The sequence below is a fragment of the Harpia harpyja genome, chromosome Z, assembly GCF_026419915.1.
Source record: "Harpia harpyja isolate bHarHar1 chromosome Z, bHarHar1 primary haplotype, whole genome shotgun sequence".
Classification (NCBI taxonomy): domain Eukaryota; kingdom Metazoa; phylum Chordata; class Aves; order Accipitriformes; family Accipitridae; genus Harpia; species Harpia harpyja.
The window spans coordinates 33,810,732-33,829,223 of NC_068969.1; the positions used below are offsets into that span (position 1 = coordinate 33,810,732).

At 40.2% G+C, this 18,492-nt stretch overlaps 1 protein-coding gene across 2 annotated transcripts in view; it reads left to right on the forward strand.

Moving 5' to 3' along the window:
• Positions 1 to 18,492, forward strand: part of HAPLN1 (hyaluronan and proteoglycan link protein 1) — a 68,059-nt gene that overhangs the window by 40,537 nt on the left and 9,030 nt on the right. Inside the window, exons 4-5 of one of the 2 annotated variants that reach the window (XM_052778889.1) lie at positions 5,070 to 5,444; positions 15,255 to 15,557. In XM_052778889.1, the coding sequence (XP_052634849.1) occupies positions 5,070 to 5,444; positions 15,255 to 15,557 (678 nt within the window). The remainder of the gene's footprint in view (positions 1 to 5,069; positions 5,445 to 15,254; positions 15,558 to 18,492) is intronic. The other variant, XM_052778890.1, reaches the window with a different exon arrangement.

An 18,492-nucleotide genomic window follows, 5' to 3' on the forward strand; every position in this document is an offset into this window, starting at 1 on the left:
TTTCCAAAAGCAAAAGTAAAAATGTAGTTAGTTAAAACATAGAAAAAATGTAGTAGGAAAAATATGTGGAAAAAAGTCTGTGTGTAATTCTTCCTCATGTTTTCCCCTTCAGATTCTCTGAGTAATGCACATATGTATGTGTATATAAATAATGCACTTCCCTACATATTATAGCAAGTGGGAATTATTGTTATCACAGAAATTATTTTTGAGGTTTAAATAAGCATGGTAGGATAACAAAACATACCACTGCTATAGGAAGAGTAAGGGTATTTTAACAGAAAAGTTATGCTCAAGTCTCTAGTAATACTACAGGAAAGCAAGAAACAACTCTGTGTTAATTTAAAGTAGGATGGCATACAGTGTTATTAACCTAATGGCTTGCTAACAATGTGGGATGTTTAGGCAATACATGAGTTTATCTCACAAAACGCATCTATGATGTGACCCTGACTTATGATTTTTTCCCTCTAAAAATGCACATTTTTTGTCCTCCACTGTTTTTCTGTCCATTAAAATGTGGGAATAATGAAGTTTCATAACCAGGTCAGCATAAGTTTCTGGGCAGTTCTGATGGATAAAGTGGATAAAGCTATTTGCCAAGGGTCGTGGCATGACTCATCCTCTCTGCCATACACTATGTTCCTCGCCTTCCAAACCTTGCTTGACATTACTCTTAAGTGCAGAAGCCAGTTAAGAGAGACAAAAAAACCACAAACAAACAAAAAGAAAACTACACACACACACAAAAAAACCCCTAAAAAGACAAACAAATCTGAATACGTGTCCAGCAGTAAAATTTGGAACTAAACTAATAAGCCACCAGGTGAGACTGAATTGAGAGCTCTAGCAGCATAAGAGCAAGTCCACTTACTGTCCTTGGAATGGGAATCCCACTAAAGTCAATGTTAGATGTGTACAAAATAATGACAACTAGAACAGCAGTGCTAATTGCATAGCATTCAGACAAGAGAGAGAGAGGTGGAGAATAAAACAGAGGCAGATAGCATGCTGCTGCCTGTGCCTTATTACTTAAGGTAGCAAGATACCCTTTCACCTGTCTCAAAAGGCAAAATATGCCTGGAAGGGTGAAAACCCCACCTAGAAAACCTTTCTCATCCCATTTCTGACCTTGGAGCTGAGACCAGAGCCAATAACCAGGCTGTTGCCATCTCTGTTCCCAACAAAAAGAGCAGCTGGAGGTTGCCCAGCACATTCCTCACCGTTTGTCCACCGTCTGAGGCTCTTGAGTGGCCATGCATGTGGTCTGTCTTGTCTCCAGCAAGGATCCAAACTGTCCTGTTGCAGACAACTGTTTAGCGAGGGATTATCTGGGGTTCACAGAGTTTATAGTTGTTTGGCCATTCACCTTACAAATTCTCTGACTGTACTTCTGAAGAAAGTAGTTCTGGGGGAAAAGAAGTATTGTCTTCTTCAAGTAACATGCTGGACTCTGTGATAACGCTCTGGCGTCCCATCTTTTTCCTTCTTACACTCATCTTTTAGATATTCCTGCCATTTAGCTACAAAGATAATTTTATTCAGAAGGAGCAGCTTTGTCAGAAACCCCATGAGGAAAGCAGCCAGGGAGCCAGTCTGGTAAGCCTCAGTGTTTACTCTATCTTCCATGATCAGATCACTGTTTTGAAACAGATCGTTTCCCGTTGTATTAAGGAAACCCAGGAAGCAGGATTCATTCCTCATTTAAGATGACTTCACAGCAGTAAGCTAGAATGCTGCATCCGGAGTGCTAAACATATTTTAAATGAAGGGATTCTGGTTTGCTCTGTGTTTAGGCATTTTTTGTTTGTTTGTTGTGGGGGTTTTTTTAACTCCTTTGTCAACTCCAGAAAGACCAAGACCATTCATTTTGCCATGCTACCAAAAATATGCAGTTAGGTGAATTTGGCCCTGCTTCTCACCAGCTGCTGGATAATGAAAGCCTCTTGGCCTTTTGCCAAACCCCAGTCATCTCATTTTTAATCCCAAGTCCCTGCCTCCTGCATGTCTTCTGCATGTCTTCTAGCCCAAAAAGAAATTATGCAGCATCCCCCAATCTGACATCTGCTTTTCCTCGAAAGCCAGAGGTTCTTCCTTCCTCCTCTCCTAGGTCTGGGAGCAGCAGCAATGCAATTTTCTGCCCCACAGTCTTTCCAAAGAAAAGGGCACATCATCTCTTTTTCTGTAAAAAAGAACTGGCTTTTAGAAAACTTGAGGGTGGGAGGCTTATTTCAAGTGTTGCATCTCCCTTGGAACCTCCAAGGATGTAGGAGATGTTCCAAGCTTAGAAAAGCCATGCTTTTCTTTCCTTTCCCAGCTTACCATCCCCTCTGTTCTTTACACTTACTGAGATATAAACTCAGGTAACGGCTGCTGCAAAGGGCCAGAGGAGGTGGGAAGCAGCCAGGGAGAGAGGTACACCACCGCATTAGGATGCTAATGCTGGAGTCAGAGGTGGCAGTGCTCTGGGCAAGTCTCCAGGCCTTGCTGGCACAGACTAGCTGTTGTTAGAAAGAGTGAGCATTAGCAGCCTGAGTCAGACTCTCCCTCCTGCCCACAGTCCTTTCTGCCAATATTTATTGACTTGACTATTTCAGTATTAAAGACCCAACATAGTTGAGCTCTGATTCAGATTTCTTGGTACTAACCACCCCAAAGCATAACATTTCTCCTCCCAAGGTGGACAGAATTCTGTGGAACGTCTTTGTCCCTGAAGGAAACAGGGAAATTTGCAGACCAACCATCCTGGCTGCCTTCACTTTCTTCCTTCTCCTCGTCTTGTGGAAACAGTGTTAGCAACACTTTCCATGGTGCCTTGCCTCAAATCACCTCTCTCCTTGGATGCTCTCCTCTGAAAGGGGGAAGATGGGTTATCAGAGCTGCCCTAAGTCTCTGCTCACCTCTGGGAAGAAGGGCAGTGAAAAAGAAAAGCAGTTATATGGGACTGCTCTGCAGTAATGATTTTTCACTAGGTAGGAAGGTCTCTCATCCTGGTAAAACAGCTTGCAGTGCTCAAGCTTTTTCATTCTTGAGGAAGCTGGTGCCCTGGCTACTCTGTCCTGTGCAGGTAACAGCAATGCTCTTGACACAGCACCTCCTGACAAAGAACTACACATTTGGGATACCTGTTTTTCTTAAGCAGATGCATGTTCACACTCAGCAAGCTTGTCTTTGCAATTACCACCCCCGAACGTGTTTGCATAATCATAAAATGCTGCATACCCTGGGTCTTTTGCTGCTTAGTGTAGCCAGCGTGGACAGATACTGAAGTCAAACTGAAACCGCAGTTTAGGTGAACGTATCATTTAGCCAGCAGACCTGTCAACAAGACTCAGAAGCCTAGGACTGTCTGGAGACATTTATGAGCTACAGACCCTAACGTCTCCCTGCACCCACCGTGGCTGCAGACACACCACAGGTTTTCACAGTGCTGTGAACAGACAGCTGGCCAGGCGGGATACTCTCTGGTGGGCTCGTCACTGAAACCTCGTCTGTCAGCCCATCTCCATCCCAGTCCTTCCCTCCTTCAGTCATCCATGTCTCTCTCTGGCTGATGACTTTTTTGCACACATTTCTGCAGTTTTGTCCTATCAATCCAGATTCACCACTGTGGGTGCCAGCAGAAAATTGCTGCCAGCCTTCACAGGGTCAGCCTCTCAGCAACCTCTGCATTTGGGAACTTAGCCTTGGCTTTTGCTGATGTTAGAGAGAGGCAGACCAAGCCTTAGAGTCAGGAATCACATTTCTAGGCAGTTACATTGACCTGCTGAACACACACAGGGAATTACAAAGTCTTTCTTTGCAATCTGTTACATAGAGTGAGGTCAATAATTCTTTACCAGCGAGCAGAGCACCGGTGATTCATTGCTGTTTTCGGCCAGTGTCTCAGTGATACAGGACAGCAATATCTACAGAAGCACTGAGCTTGCTAAATCAATTTTGCAAACTGAGCATGAGAGGACAGGCAAAAGGTACTGAAAGAAGGAAATATTCTCGCTTTTAGATACATCTGCTGACTGCCACCATGAAATCTGTGTTTTCCAGGCTTTTCCCAAGGCAGCACATGCTATCAAAGAAGCCCCAGAGACTTAAGGTTGGAAGTGAGCACCTGCTCAAGCTGACTGTCCTAAACATAATGATTTTATAGAGCAACATCAGCCTTTTTCTTTAGAGAGAAAAGAGAGCAGGGAGTCTGGAGTAAGGGTGTGGAGGAGAGGAGCCAGCCAGTTAAATATGGGTTTGTGTAAGAAGTGAGGTCAAAATATCAAAGATAAAATAGTGACGAGTTTGAAGGAGATGAGGAAAACAGATGAGGAAAAACCAGACTGAGATGATGGGGGAATTGGGCAGGAGAGGACCAGATTTTACATTTGAAGATAAATTGGACTTTCTTACTTTGGTGGAAGTATGTCAGAAAAGGAACTCAAACTCAAAAATTGGAATAAAATACGAATAGAAAATGAGATATTTTAGAATTACGCTGACACTTTTCATGTCAATATAAATAGTGCTATTTGATACAGTAATGGTTCTTCTGTTTTGTGAGTGTGATTCACGGCATCCCAGATCGTGAGGGGCTTTGTATGCTGCCACCTGAATAAGCTGAGTCCATACATAAAAATTGAATTATGAAAAAAATTGCAGCACTGATAGGCAGCTTTTGAACAACCCACAGGGAAATATGGGACATTTGTGTGGAGCCTTTTATGGATGATGCCATTCATCCACCAGCTATACAACTCTGTAAATATATTTATACAGCTCTATCTTCATGACTAGGTTTTATATAGGATGGGTCTGCCTATATGGGGGATAATGCTGCGAACCGGTTTGCCTTTCTGCCTGTCTGGCAGTGTACACGCACAGACATACTTGCAGCTAAGTAAATAATTATGTATAACTGGTTTATACGCTCTACTACTGCATAGGTACAAAATGTTTGCAGGGAAATGATCCTGCAGACTTAATGTATATTATAGCTGATGGTTGTTATGGCATTGATCATATCCATTCTGTAAAAGATAGATTGCAGACTAATTCTTGTTTTTGTTTTTCTCCTTGAATCCTAGCAGAAAATGGACCCCGTCTACTTGTGGTAGCAGAGCAAGCTAAAATCTTCTCACACCGGGGTGGTAATGTCACACTGCCATGTAAATTTTACCATGAACACACATCAACAGCTGGCTCAGGAACCCACAAAATCCGGGTCAAGTGGACCAAACTCACCTCAGATTACCTCAAAGAAGTGGACGTCTTTGTTGCAATGGGACACCACAGAAAGAGCTATGGAAACTACCACGGCAGAGTGTTTCTGAGGGAAAGCAGCGAAAATGATGCCTCTCTTATAATCACAAATATAATACTGGCGGATTATGGGCGATATAAGTGCGAGGTGATTGAAGGATTAGAGGATGATACAGCAGTGGTAGCTCTGAATTTGGAAGGTAGGTAATACCTGATTTATACTTAAATTCAGATTTGTGCAGTGTTACGGAATACCTGCTTTTTTCTCCTAATACTGCTGATACTGTATTATCAGTGATAACAGCAAGCTGAGAAGTGGGATTCATTGTGCTTTGGGGATCTCAGCCTGACAGCCCATGACAACAATCATAAATTAGAAGAACATTAAGACTTCTATAACTTATGCTAGCCTACAGCATATTCAGCTCCCAGTGAGACCTGGTGTGAGGGGAGCCAAAAAAGAATGACCAAACATAGTATGAAGAACTCCATATGTTTTTAATTTGCTCCTGTCACTTTACAGAAGTCATTGCATGTTTTTACAGTAGACTTACTTAGGCAAAATTATATTAAATATTCCTCTAATAGCCATTTTACAGAACTTCAGGACATTTTAGATAATCGAGCAAATACAAATCTTCTTACAAAGAGGAAAAATGTTAAAGTAGTTTTCCAAAGACAATGGTTTTGTTTTTTCCAGCCTTATAATTACATAAAATAGATCTCTCTACTGCCTGCCAAGACAACTCCTACATGTCGTCTATAGTCATTTCCCTCAGCAATATTCTTGAAAACAATAGAGTACAAAGCATTAGAAAAATTAGTGAAATGGGTTTAAAGAGGCCCAAAAATTCAGCTTTCCTTTACTTTTATGAAATTCAGATAAATTTTATGAGATTCAATGCATGTAAACCAGCACTTGGCCTTTTACCCCAAAGCACTGCACTGAACTAATTAATAAACTAAAAGTTGCATGAAGATGTCTCTTTTTTACCCTTATACTTACCACCAAGTGTGTGCCAGAGAGAACTTTATAGAAGCCACATTATCTGTGAAAAGTAGTTAGGAAGTGAAAAGGAAAAGGAAAAGGAAAAGGAAAAGGAAAAGGAAAAGAAGGAAAGGAAAAGAAAAAGGAAAAGGAAAAGAAAAGGAAAAAGAAAAAGAAAAAGAAAAAGAAAAAGAAAAAGAAAAAGAAAGAAAAAGAAAAAGAAGAAGAAGAAAAGGACAGAGAAGAGAAGAGAAGAGAAGAGAAGAGAAGAGAAGAGAAGAGAAGAGAAGAGAAGAGAAGAGAAGAGAAGAGAAGAGAAGAGAAGAGAAGAGAAGAGAAGAGAAGAGAAGAGAAGGAAAGAAAAAGAAAGAAAAAGAAAGAAAAGAAGAAAAATCACATCCCTGGCTCTCACACCTGTAAACAGGTGAAATATATGACTTTCAGTGAGAGTTAGTGTACATTATCACGGTTATACAGTTACCCTGCACAATAAGACTGGCTGAGTGTTTCTTGGAACCAAATAGACGTCATGGGCTTGGCTTACTTCTTTACATCTGTTTTTCCATTCCTGGTTGGAGGTTGCTGCAACCTTCCATTTCTGAGTGCAGAAAGGCCCTGCCCAGTTTCCATGCCAGCAGGATAGTTGATTTAGCTTGTTTCACCTCACATAAACCATCTTTGACAAGAATGTACACTGTTCTTTTCAAACTTAGGAGATAAAGAAAACTGGACATATACATGTCCAGTTTAAGTTGTCTAAAACAGTTCTGAGTGAAGACAGAAATGAGTAGGCGGAAAAAGCATTTTACTTTATTCTACTCTGCTAGCCAAAGGCTCTCATGTGGTCAATCTCCTCTTCGCTCCGGCGGGAACTGCTGTGTTTGCTCCTTCCAGCTGCTGTTATTAAGACAAGCCACTAAAGGGAGAGCAGTTTCTGCTTGGCATGCTCAGCTTTACCTAACCAAAAGCAAAGTCCTCTGCCCAGGCTGCAGGTATGGGCCCTGGCATTGGAAGACATGTTATGAGGTGGGCAGCCCCAGGGGACAAGAGTGATCCACCTCACAGGGTGGTTCCCAGACAATAACGATGTAAATAAAAATGTGGGAAGTGCAGCTATTTACTACACTTGAGGAATAGCAAGCAACATGTAATCCAGGTCAGAAACAGGCAGCATCTCTTTGGCTGTGTTTAACCCCAGCACGCCTCTTCTCCTTTCGCACTGTTGTGCAGACGGTGCTGGAGCCCACCCCTGGGTTGCGAGGATGCTCAGTAATTTGATAATCTTCTGACAGTCTCCTTACATCCTAAGCACATACCTCTGTCAGGCTTTGAGGTGTTCCAGGTCAATAACTATATATCTTGTTCCGCATCAGATAGTGGGATTTCCCGGCGTTTTATGGCATTATGGTATTTTTGCCAATGAAAAAGGGTCAGAGCCAGTGTAAAATCTTTAACGTGTTCATGACACCACACATCTGGACCAGATACTCTCATCTGGTGCCACTTAGCATCGTGCCTCTGAAGCAAAAGATCATTAGCTTTCTGCTATTAAAAGCAAGGAGGTTCCAGTACAAATGCATCCTGCTGTGTCAGGAGTGCTTGGGGAAGGGGAGATGCTGATGGCTGTAGTGGCAGATCAGGAAGGTTTGCCTGAAGCTTGGTACATGCTTGTGCACATGCAGAGTTCTACATTTGAAAGGCAATATCTGATTGATACTAGAGTAAGAAAGCAATGAGAAATCTTTTCTTGACTGCAGGCAGTAAGACAACCGAAAAAAGGACTGTTAGTCTAAACAGTGTCTCCCCCTGAAGTATGCCAACTCCAGCCCATCCTGTACAACCGCACCACTCCTTCCTGTTTTCCCCCACCTCCAAAATGAGGAAACTCATGAGGACAGGAGGAATCCTATTTCTCCAACTAAGATGTTCCAATCTGTCCTCAAAGGAAAGTTTATATATATTTAACTAGTGTCTGGCTAACATAAGAAACAATGTCTTTTTAATGATTTTTGTCAGACGTGGGACAGGTGTAAGACTGTTCATTTCTGATGTTATAGAGTGATGTTTCCTAAACTGACAGGAAAATTTCATTTGCCAAACCTCATGGTAAAATGTAACCTTTCATGTGAGATAAGACTAGTGAGCGTATCAGTGTCAGTCCTCCTTATGACAACTAATTCCAGTGATTCTGGGTCTAAGTTACATTGAAGTTTCCTTCTAAAATAATAATGATTAAAACACACTTATATTTGCAATGGACTTATATAGTTGATGGAATGTGTTCCTCTGTTTGCATGCCCCATGCTTATTTTTTCATCTCATCTGCAGCTTTATGTAGTGCTGGTTTTAATTGCTGTTTCATGTGTTTGAGCAATGTAGAACAGATCAAGGAAAAAAAATAAATCTTTGGACAAAAATAAAAATATATCAACCCATTCCAACATTCTACATCTGTTATAAATAATAAGGTTAATCTCACAGTGGGAAGGATTTGCATCAATAGCCTGATGTCCTGAGATAGTGGCCCTAAGGATGTTAATTGGCAGCAAGACAAAACCATTTATATCCAGGAATGCCCACTAGCAGTACAAAACAGCTGATCACTCCAATGTGAGCTCACTGTATAAACAGTATTGCTTTGGCTAGGTAAAAGCATGTTAATATATCAATATGAAAATAGTTGACCTCTACCTCAATGGACCTTTTTTCTTCTCCAAATGTGGTAGTGTTTTATTCTTATTAGACTTAAAGGCCTCCTGGGATTGTCATTGAATAAACTGTTCATAATAATTGGGTACTTTTAGCTTTGAAAAAATAGTGGATTTAGATTCAGTCTGTGTTTGTTACATACCTTACATGGTTTGGGTTTTTCTTCACTGTTATTTAATGCAGAACCATACCATTTCCCCCCTGTACTAGAGAGACAGTGCTGTCTCGCAGCTACAGCTCAGGACTAGGATTCCCTGCAGTATTTCACAACCACCAGCTTTAAGAACTGTTCAGTCATGTCACAATTATCATCCTGTTTGTATCCTTAAGTATAAGGACTAGTGTAAGGGCAGGAGGGTTGGGCTGGGCATGGTGGCTGCAAGAAATCTGAAATACTGCAGAGGCCAGGACACTTTTTATGTTGGCCTTGTCACCAAAGCCATTTTCTCACTGAACTGGCCTTACTCCCCTCCTGCACATAAACTATGGATCATGAGTTTTACACTCTTTGTCAAATGTTCTGAGAGTCGAAAGCTGAACAAATTAACGGGTCTCCTATGGCAGGTAGATATTGTTGCCTGAGTCATAAGCAAAGAAAGAACTCTCAGCTTACATTAAATTTTCTTTATATTGGTGTTTTACTGTTCTACACTAAATTTTCTTTATGTTAGTGCTTTACTATTTTCCTCTCTTATGAATACTAGGCACTGTAATGAATCTCACTATATCAGGTGTGCTTCGGCTTCCCAGGCAATGCAAAGGCTCCAGCACTGGCCCTCAGTTATACTGCTAAGGCACAGATTTTGTGTACTATTCCTTCATGAGATTCATGGGCCAGGTGAGAAAGAAAGTGGAACAACACTAAAATGCCAAAGGCAGATGTTTTACTATATTAGAAATTTTTTCTGTTTCTGTCTTCAGGGAGAGGTGATAACTGAACACATTAGTTTTGCAATGCAGGCTATAAAATAATTACTTTGTACGTTCAACAGTACCAGAAATATGCAGCTCTAGATAAAGCCATTAAAAATCTCTGTGGAAAGCTGCTTCTAGATAGAAGCTAACTCTTTGGGTGGCTCCACATGAACCAAAAACCTATCAGGTTTTATGATCTTGCTTAGAGGTATGTTAGCCTTTATGTCCAAGATAGAGTTAGAAAAAGAACAGGCATCTCTTTCAAAAACAGACTTTATATTTCAAAACAGATCAAACAAATCCATAAGCTTCATATAAACAAACTCTTCCAAATTTTCACAGCAATCATTTTCTAATCCAGTCATTTGCTCTTAAGCTGGATGTAGGCAATGGGGAATTCATGGCTGAAACCAATATGAAACCAACTCCATGCTCTCAACAGCAGGATAAATCAGGTTTAGCCTAATATTGTATGTCATACTTGTTTCTTCTGTGTGTTGCCGTTATAGTCATACACAAAAAGCTATTTTAAATGTCCTTTGCATGACAATCTGTTGTACTCTCTACTATAAAACTGATTTTATAGGACACACGATTTGTGGGTCCCTAGAAGACAACAAAAATTCTTGTAAAAGGCAACAGGAGTTTGTCAAGACTAAGTCGTGACAGACCAATGTAATTCCGTCTGTGACAGGGTAACAGGTCTTTGCAGACACCGCTGTGTTTGCAAGTGCTGTGAGAAATGGTACTTGAAAGATGCAGGTGAAGTAAAAAGTTGAAAATACAGCAGCAAAAAATTATCTGGAAATGATGACCTGAAAGGAAAATGCTAAAAGCATTAGGACTAATTAGCCTAAGGAGAGCAAGGAAAGACAAGAGTCTCCAAATTTTTATAAAGGCTGTAGAAAAATAAGCAAATAATCTGCTCCCAGGCTAGATGAGTCTAGTTCATATGCCTGTATTTGTCAGAAATAAGCAACCCCACTGACAGCTTGGTTATGGGATGCTGTGGCCTGGATGGACACCATCTCAAGCTTCAGTTTCATTTTTAGGGAGATTGATACCTGCTGACAGCTAGTGGTCCACCCATGGAGTCTGTGCTGAATGATCAGTTATCTGACAGTCCTGACAGGCAGAGAACTGGAGATAGAGTCTCAAGGAAAATGAGGGACTTACCACTTTTTACAGAATTTTAGACACCCAGCATAGAAAATTTTGCCATCAAGTGTATGAACCTGCCAGCATAAAACTGTACCCTACAGTATAGTATATAGCAAACCCTACCGTTACCCTGTATTTACACTGGCTACAAGAAAACTTACTCTTCTACTTGGGCTAGAACTCAAGGAAGCCCATTTCTTTACTTTGGCTATAAAAAGACCTTTTTTTCCATATGGGTCAACAGAAATTTGTGTTGTTTTTTTCTATGTGTAAATACCCTTAAAACTGCTAATTGTGTATGGTGCTGGCTTAATAGTCACCCATAAATTGTTACAGGAGTTGAGCTTTCTAGGGCTATTTCCTCACCTTGTTGTCTTGGGTAATCATTACAGCTCCTTGCACTGACAATGTGTCTGTAGTGACTGAGTAATTGCAGAGCATTTGCACTGAATTTTAGAGATTACCTGCCTATAAGACTCTGAAATACAAATAGCTTACAGAGGACACACAGATATAATCTTTTTTGCATTCCCTAAAAACGACAGTAACTGAAACAGAATTGTACATTTACGGAATTAAATGTAAGGCATTCAAGGAAATACAGGTGTGCATATGGGGAGGATATGTTATACATCCGGATCTTATTTGGTAGAAATCCTAATTTCCATTACAACAGTCATTTTCTGGACTGTTATTGCGTTGTCATAGGTGCATACAGCAAGCCTCACCTGGCCCTCCTCTTTCACTAACAGATTTACTCTCCACTGAATTGATGTGTCTCAGGTTCTTTCTCCCTTGCTCGGAGGAAAGGAGGTCCTTCCCTGGGGGCAGGCCCTGTTCCAGAGAACGGCATGTTTGAGAGAGGAGCCACACTGTGAAGTTGATATTGTAAATTAATATTCTCCATTCAGGCTCCACAAGTGGCTCAGCTGCTTCCATAGGGTAGGGAGCCGAATCACGAAGGTCAGGTTAAGGCTCCTCAGATCAGTCTTCCCACAAACTAACCAGATTTTAACCATCTGAGGCTGGAAATTTTCTTCCATTTTTTAATCTGAATTTGTTAATGTTTGGAAGTGGGTGTTTTGTCTAGTGGTGAAACACAGGGTTGGAGTCAGGAGTTTAGATTCAGTCTGTAGTCTGGGAACAGTAACAAGCCTCAGGACAGCTTTTGTCCATTCAAGAACAGATGGGATGGATTATCTTTTGACAGGTTATAAGATCTAAGACTGAAGAAGATGCTTTGCAATTAACTAAAGTTCAGCACTGCTAAATTGTAACAAAAGGAAGATGAATAGTAAGATCCAACTATAAATTTCAACCAGATTTGATAGGGAAATGAAGAAGAAAAAAATACATTAACAAAGATGCAAGATAATGCAAAGTTACACTAAATACATACCCAGTCAATTTAGCTCTACAAAATCAGCAATGGCCACCCTCATCTGCAGGGTGAAATTAATGCTAATCAGTTGCAGGCTTGTACTGCAGATGAACTCAAACAAAAATCAGCTTCTATGCAGTATACCCGAATATAGCCCAAAGCTAATATTACAGTTTTATGCATGTTTATATTATTAAAACATTATGTCCCAAACTGTCAAACTCAAATAGATTTGTAACAAATTTACATACCTATTTAACCCCTTTTAAAAAGTGATTCTGGAAACCTTAAGGAATCAAATCTGTTTGAAAAGTTTCCATTTAATTGTTGCTCAGTTTTTAAAAATATGTAAGTTTAGAACGTGATTAAAAAATACCCACCTCTGATGATTTTAGGGGTTTTTTTTACATGTATATGCAAATCAGACACATGTACTGGACAAGGATTCAGTTGTCTGGGGAAGTGTCATTCTGGAAAAATAGTAAGTATTTGATTTCTAATAAAGTAATAAAGCTTGGACTCCTGACATTTGCTACATTTTTATCATAGCCAGTGATATTTCTATACATTAGCACCGAGGGGGAACAAATAATTTTTTAAAAAAGAGGTGTGGAGGAGGAAGGAAAAACAGAGATCCAGAAAAATATGAAACATTTACAGCTTCTTGTTTATGAAGTTACAGTTAACAGCACATGTTGTGTTACATTACATTCATGCTTTATAGTTCAGAACAGTTAATAACTGAAAAGCCCTTTAACAAAAGATTTACAAAAGGAAAGAACCTCAGCAGACACTCTAGTTAATTGCTGAAGGAGAGCAAAATATTGTTTATTATTATCCTGCCAAGTTTACATTTGCATGCTTTATTTTCTTGGACCAAGTCACTTAGGATTAGTAATAACAAAGATTTTGTTTGACAAAAATAACACTTCTTGGATGATAGAAGGGTGAGGGAGAGAAGGGAAAGAAAAGAGATATTAAGGTACTGGTGGAATACACAGCTAAGTGTGTTTGAATGTTTTGAAAGAATGGCTTCACTGCATGGTGACAGTCTTGCATGACGATAATGTAATTTCTCTATCCTATGCTACACTTCCCCGGAGACAAGGAACTTGTTATAGGTGGGAGAATTCATCAGCAGGGAGAAAGTAAAAAGAAAGAAGGGCTTTTATACCAGTGTAAAGTTTGTGGCTCATCTTGTGTTATCTTGTCTTCAGTTCCCTCTGCATCCTACAGCACTTAGTTCTACAAAGATGTTTGAGAACAAACATTCTGAGCTGGATCTACTCCAATGCTGTTTTATTTCACCTTATTACTAGACTGGGCTAAAGCCAACTGTAAAATTTTAGATCTGGGTTAAGTTTCTAAACCCTGCCAAAGATTAGGGTGGTCTGATCCAAACTTTTGTTCCAAGTCTCTCTCTTCTCTTTTATCAGAGCCACATGGGGAGGTGGTTCTTCAGCATTTTCTGAAACATCTTTCATGCTTCAAGATGTAATCTGTAACTACAGGTCTTTTTCATAAAACAAGCAGAAAATGTACTGTGGAAGAATCTGTCAGATAAGGGCAATGCCTTTGATTAAATGTTGCTGCTGAAATAATCCTGGAGGTGTCCCCACATCTCCCATCTCCACTTGGATGTCCCCTGTTATGAGAAGGTCTCTCTGCCATCACCAGTGGTGAGCAACAGACAGGGCTTTGGGATGGCCTGTGACCGGTCCTCAGGGGTGGAAGGAAGCATTTGGCACGTCTGTGCTCTTTGTGCAGTGGCTCTCCAACATGTGTCCTTTGGTCAAGGCAGCAGCGCTTTTGGCAGCCGTAGGGGTAGCAAGGGAAGGAGGTGTCTCACATGGCTTCTTACTAGGGTTGTCTTGCGTTGCTGCATGCTGTGTGCTACATGGCTCACCATTTGCAATTGGGGAAACCTGTCTTCTGCTCCAGGAACCGTGCTCCCTGATGCCCTCTGTGAGGAGCTCTCCTTCCTTGAGCTGTGACAAACCACAAAAAAAAAATGCTGGAAAGTGCAGAAAAGTTTCCCTAAAACCACACACGACTTCACTGATTTTATTCCCCTATAGATTTCCTACTTTAAGACCTCAGGATACTAAAATTATGCCTCCTACCAGTTTAGCCTTGAAATGTTGTTATTAAGCCAGGCGTGAAATACCTTCCTGTTCCTAGGATAATGTGAAATAAAAACAAACAAACAAACAAAAAAACCAACTGTCTTGGACTTCTCAGGAAATCTTGGCAAGGGTCCATGCAAAGAACATAGTATTCTGTTATGTCAATCAAAACATTTCATTTTAATGTCTGTGTGTAAAATGAGATAGTTCATATGTGTCTCTACTACAATTTCTTCTTTCTAAATGACTGCCAGAAAATCCCCAAATCCTATCCCACAAAAAATAGAGCTAGACTGGGGTTTAATTTACTTTTTTTAAAATGAGAAATTGATATTACAGCTGATAAACTGGAATTTTCTGTTGTGTAGTTGCAAAATTTCAGCCAGCCGTGCTCCTCTTTAAGCACTCTCGGAGTGCACGAGGGTGAGATCACAGTGGGGACAGGAAAGCTGCAGATGAGAGCAACATGCAAATCTGGCATGGTTCCCATTGGGAAAGGGATGAGGTTACAGGGAGAGGAGCTGGCTAGGTAAGGCGGCAGTCCTATCCCCTTCTCAAACCTAATGGCTGATGTGCTGACAGTGCGTTTTTCCCCAGAAATAAAACAACTTAACAGTTTGACACACATCATGGAGTTAATTTTATTTCTCTTTCTGGTGACGGTAAATGCTGTTTCCCTTTCTTCTGCTTTTTCAGTGTCCTGTAACTCACCCTCTTTCTACCCCTTCAGGTGTTGTATTCCCTTACTCCCCACGGCTGGGTCGTTACAACTTAAATTTCCATGAGGCTCAGCGAGCGTGTCTGGACCAAGACTCTGTTATTGCCTCCTTTGACCAGCTCTACGATGCCTGGAGGTCAGGGCTGGACTGGTGTAACGCTGGCTGGCTCAGCGACGGCTCCGTGCAGTACCCTATCACCAAGCCCAGGGAGCCCTGCGGAGGGAAGAACACAGTGCCTGGGGTCAGGAATTACGGGTTCTGGGATAAAGATAAAAGCCGATATGATGTTTTCTGTTTCACTTCAAACTTCAATGGTAAGAGTCTTCTTCACCACTACCTTGTAAATGACTGTTTCTGTGCTTAGGAAAGAAACTCCAATGGCAGCAAGTGATATTTGATTTGTCAAAGCTTATGTTAGGCTTGGAAAATGTTATTGTTGAATTTACAAGGACACATGTGCAGAGTAAAGTTGTCTTTGCCACATGTTCACGTAGATTGTTTTTACAACTCAGAACTTGCATTGGCAGGAGTTTCTAATATCTCTGCTTTCACCCTGTTAAAATTTATATGTACTTTTTCAGTGTTGGTGTATGCCCAGTTTATTTTAGTTAAAGTGATGAAGAAACCTGTGATTCATTAATTGAGCTTTCCTGTTGAATTCAATTATAATTATGATGTTTTACAACTTAAATGTAACACCAAAACAAAATTCTGATTACCACTTCATCTATGCTGTTGTGTCAAGCAGCTCCTGCTCATGTATGAGGTCTAATATGACTAATATTTCCTTATCAGCAAAGCTATTTCTGAATTTCATGCCTAATAACTTAGATTCCTAATCTTAGTACACATACCAAAACCCTGTTCACTTTTGCTGTGAGCTTGGTCTGCTCTGAACCTTATTTTAGCATCTGCAAGCTTTTTGCTATTAGTAGGTGTTACTTTTGGTATGAAATGACATGATCTTAGTTTGCTATCATTTCAGGTTTAATCTAGTGGCTGAAAAGTATTGCTGTGAATGAGAGGAACGCTGCAAGGAAACATGTGCAAAAGGAGTCTACAGTCCTCTATAGCATCACACTTGCGGATAATTCCTACACAACTTTGCACATGTTTGGCTTGCAGCCCACCCAGACCAAGAAGCATGGCCTTTTTTGTTTATGCACAGATTGCTTATCCACAATGGAGCATTTTTGTCCTACAGCACACCAAAAATAAACATAAGCCTTTCTCTCAGAAGATACGGTCTAGTGCTAAATCTGCTCCACCATCTCAGAAAAAACCCAAATCCTCCAAGCAACAATATTAAATTAGGTTGGATGCAGTCTGAAACAAAAGTTTAGCTGATTTTTATCATGCTGAATCATTCCATGAAATGCTGGCTCATTTTTTTCTTGCTTCATTTATCCAAGGCAAAATGCTATATGAGCTCATCTTTTATATGCAGATTTAACCCTGTATTATAGAAATAGCTGAGGAATAAAATAAACAAGGAAAAATAATGAAAATGTGATAGCTGCACTATTTATGATGCTTGCAGTGTAAACGTTTGTGACTAATGTTCACTAATGACCACCCTTTTCCACACTAGCAGCTGGACAGTATCTTTTAGGAAAGAGAAAAATAATTTCTGGACAAAAAAAAAAGTATTGACAGACAAATATTGTCTGTGCATTGATACAGCAAGAGAGAGAAAGAGAAGGAGGAATAAGGTAAGGTGAGGATAAGGTATACAGGTAGTAGAAAAATGAAAGACAAGACACTAAAATGAATCTCATTCTTGGTGCGTCTGTTAAACTGACCTGCAAGACAGAATACTACACAGCAATAGGACGATATATAGAGCTGAGCACCATCTATTCTAGTTCCCTGCAACTCAGTGTCATCTAAGTCTCTCAAGGTATCAGCAGAAAATCTAGACTTCTGCTTCTTTCAGCATCCATTTGCTTAACCAGCAACTCACCAGATTACATTATCCTCACACGTCCCTGCTATATTATCTACTATTCATGGGAGACCAACCCAAAATGCCAACTTCCTATTTTCAGCTCAATGCTTCAGATATCTTATGTATGCTTAACAGCACACGTTAGCTTTCTCACTGTAAAGGGAAAAGCTTATGATAACCCATGTTGCCACCAGGTCGCAATTGCCATAGATATTGGCTACAGGCAAAGAACTATTTCTGCAACACTCAATATTGATTCTCTCAGCTCAGGAACAGCCAAGGAAAATGAGAAGTGGGTAGGACACCATGCATTTCCAGCAGTGGCAGTGACTGCTGGAGTCTCCTGATGGTATGAAACAGAGAAGCCTTCAGCTTTATGTAAGGGGGCTGGAAAAATGCCAAAGGCTCCAGGATCAGGAGAGTATAAGGTATGCTCAAAAAAATTAAAAATCTCAAAGAATGTCAGCTGTGGGAGCTGCTATGAAGAAAGAGGGTGAGTGAGGTTTAAATTTCTGCTAGTTGGGTTCTTTTTAGGGAAAGAAATCCCCCAAATACATTATGATCTCAGGGATCATAAAAAAGGGGGGGGGGGGCTCAATTTTAAATAGTTCAGCAGTCAAAGCAAAAAGTCCTCTCTAAAATACATGCAAAGCTTGTTTTTTTACCTGAAGAAGAAAGGTACAGAACAGCAAAATTACCTTCAGCCGTTAAGGTGAAAAATGAAAATGTCATCATCAATGCAGTGAGTTCAAATCCAGGCTCAGTGTTTTCACTCTGGAACTGTTGGAACCCATCTGTGATAAGCTGAATACACCAAAAAGTACAGATAAAAAGAGGGGGTTTATACCATTAGTGAAGAATTCTCTATGCATTCCTGTTACCTGCACAGGGAAACTGTTTTAACAAAGTTTGTCTGCAATGCAATATAAAATAATCTTAGTACTTTATGAAATTACCCTCTACAGCGTCTTTTCTTAGTGTAAGTGCAATACTTGAACATTTTGTTCTGCCTGTATAACTGCTTCATACTCAAATCTTTCTATTGGTTCATAGAACTGTTCAGGCTTTGTGTCTGTGCAGGCAAAGCCAAAAAGCTGAAAATGTTTCATACACTTTGTATATAGTAGTACCAGCAATTTACCAGTTTATAAGAATACATAGTGATGTGTTTCATAAAACAATACAAAGAGTAAAATTAGCATAATGCTATCCATTAAATCCATCAAAATATTGTAAAATAACATAATTTTTCTGCCTGCATAGAAATAACTATTGGATGGCAACATGTTTCCCAACTTGCT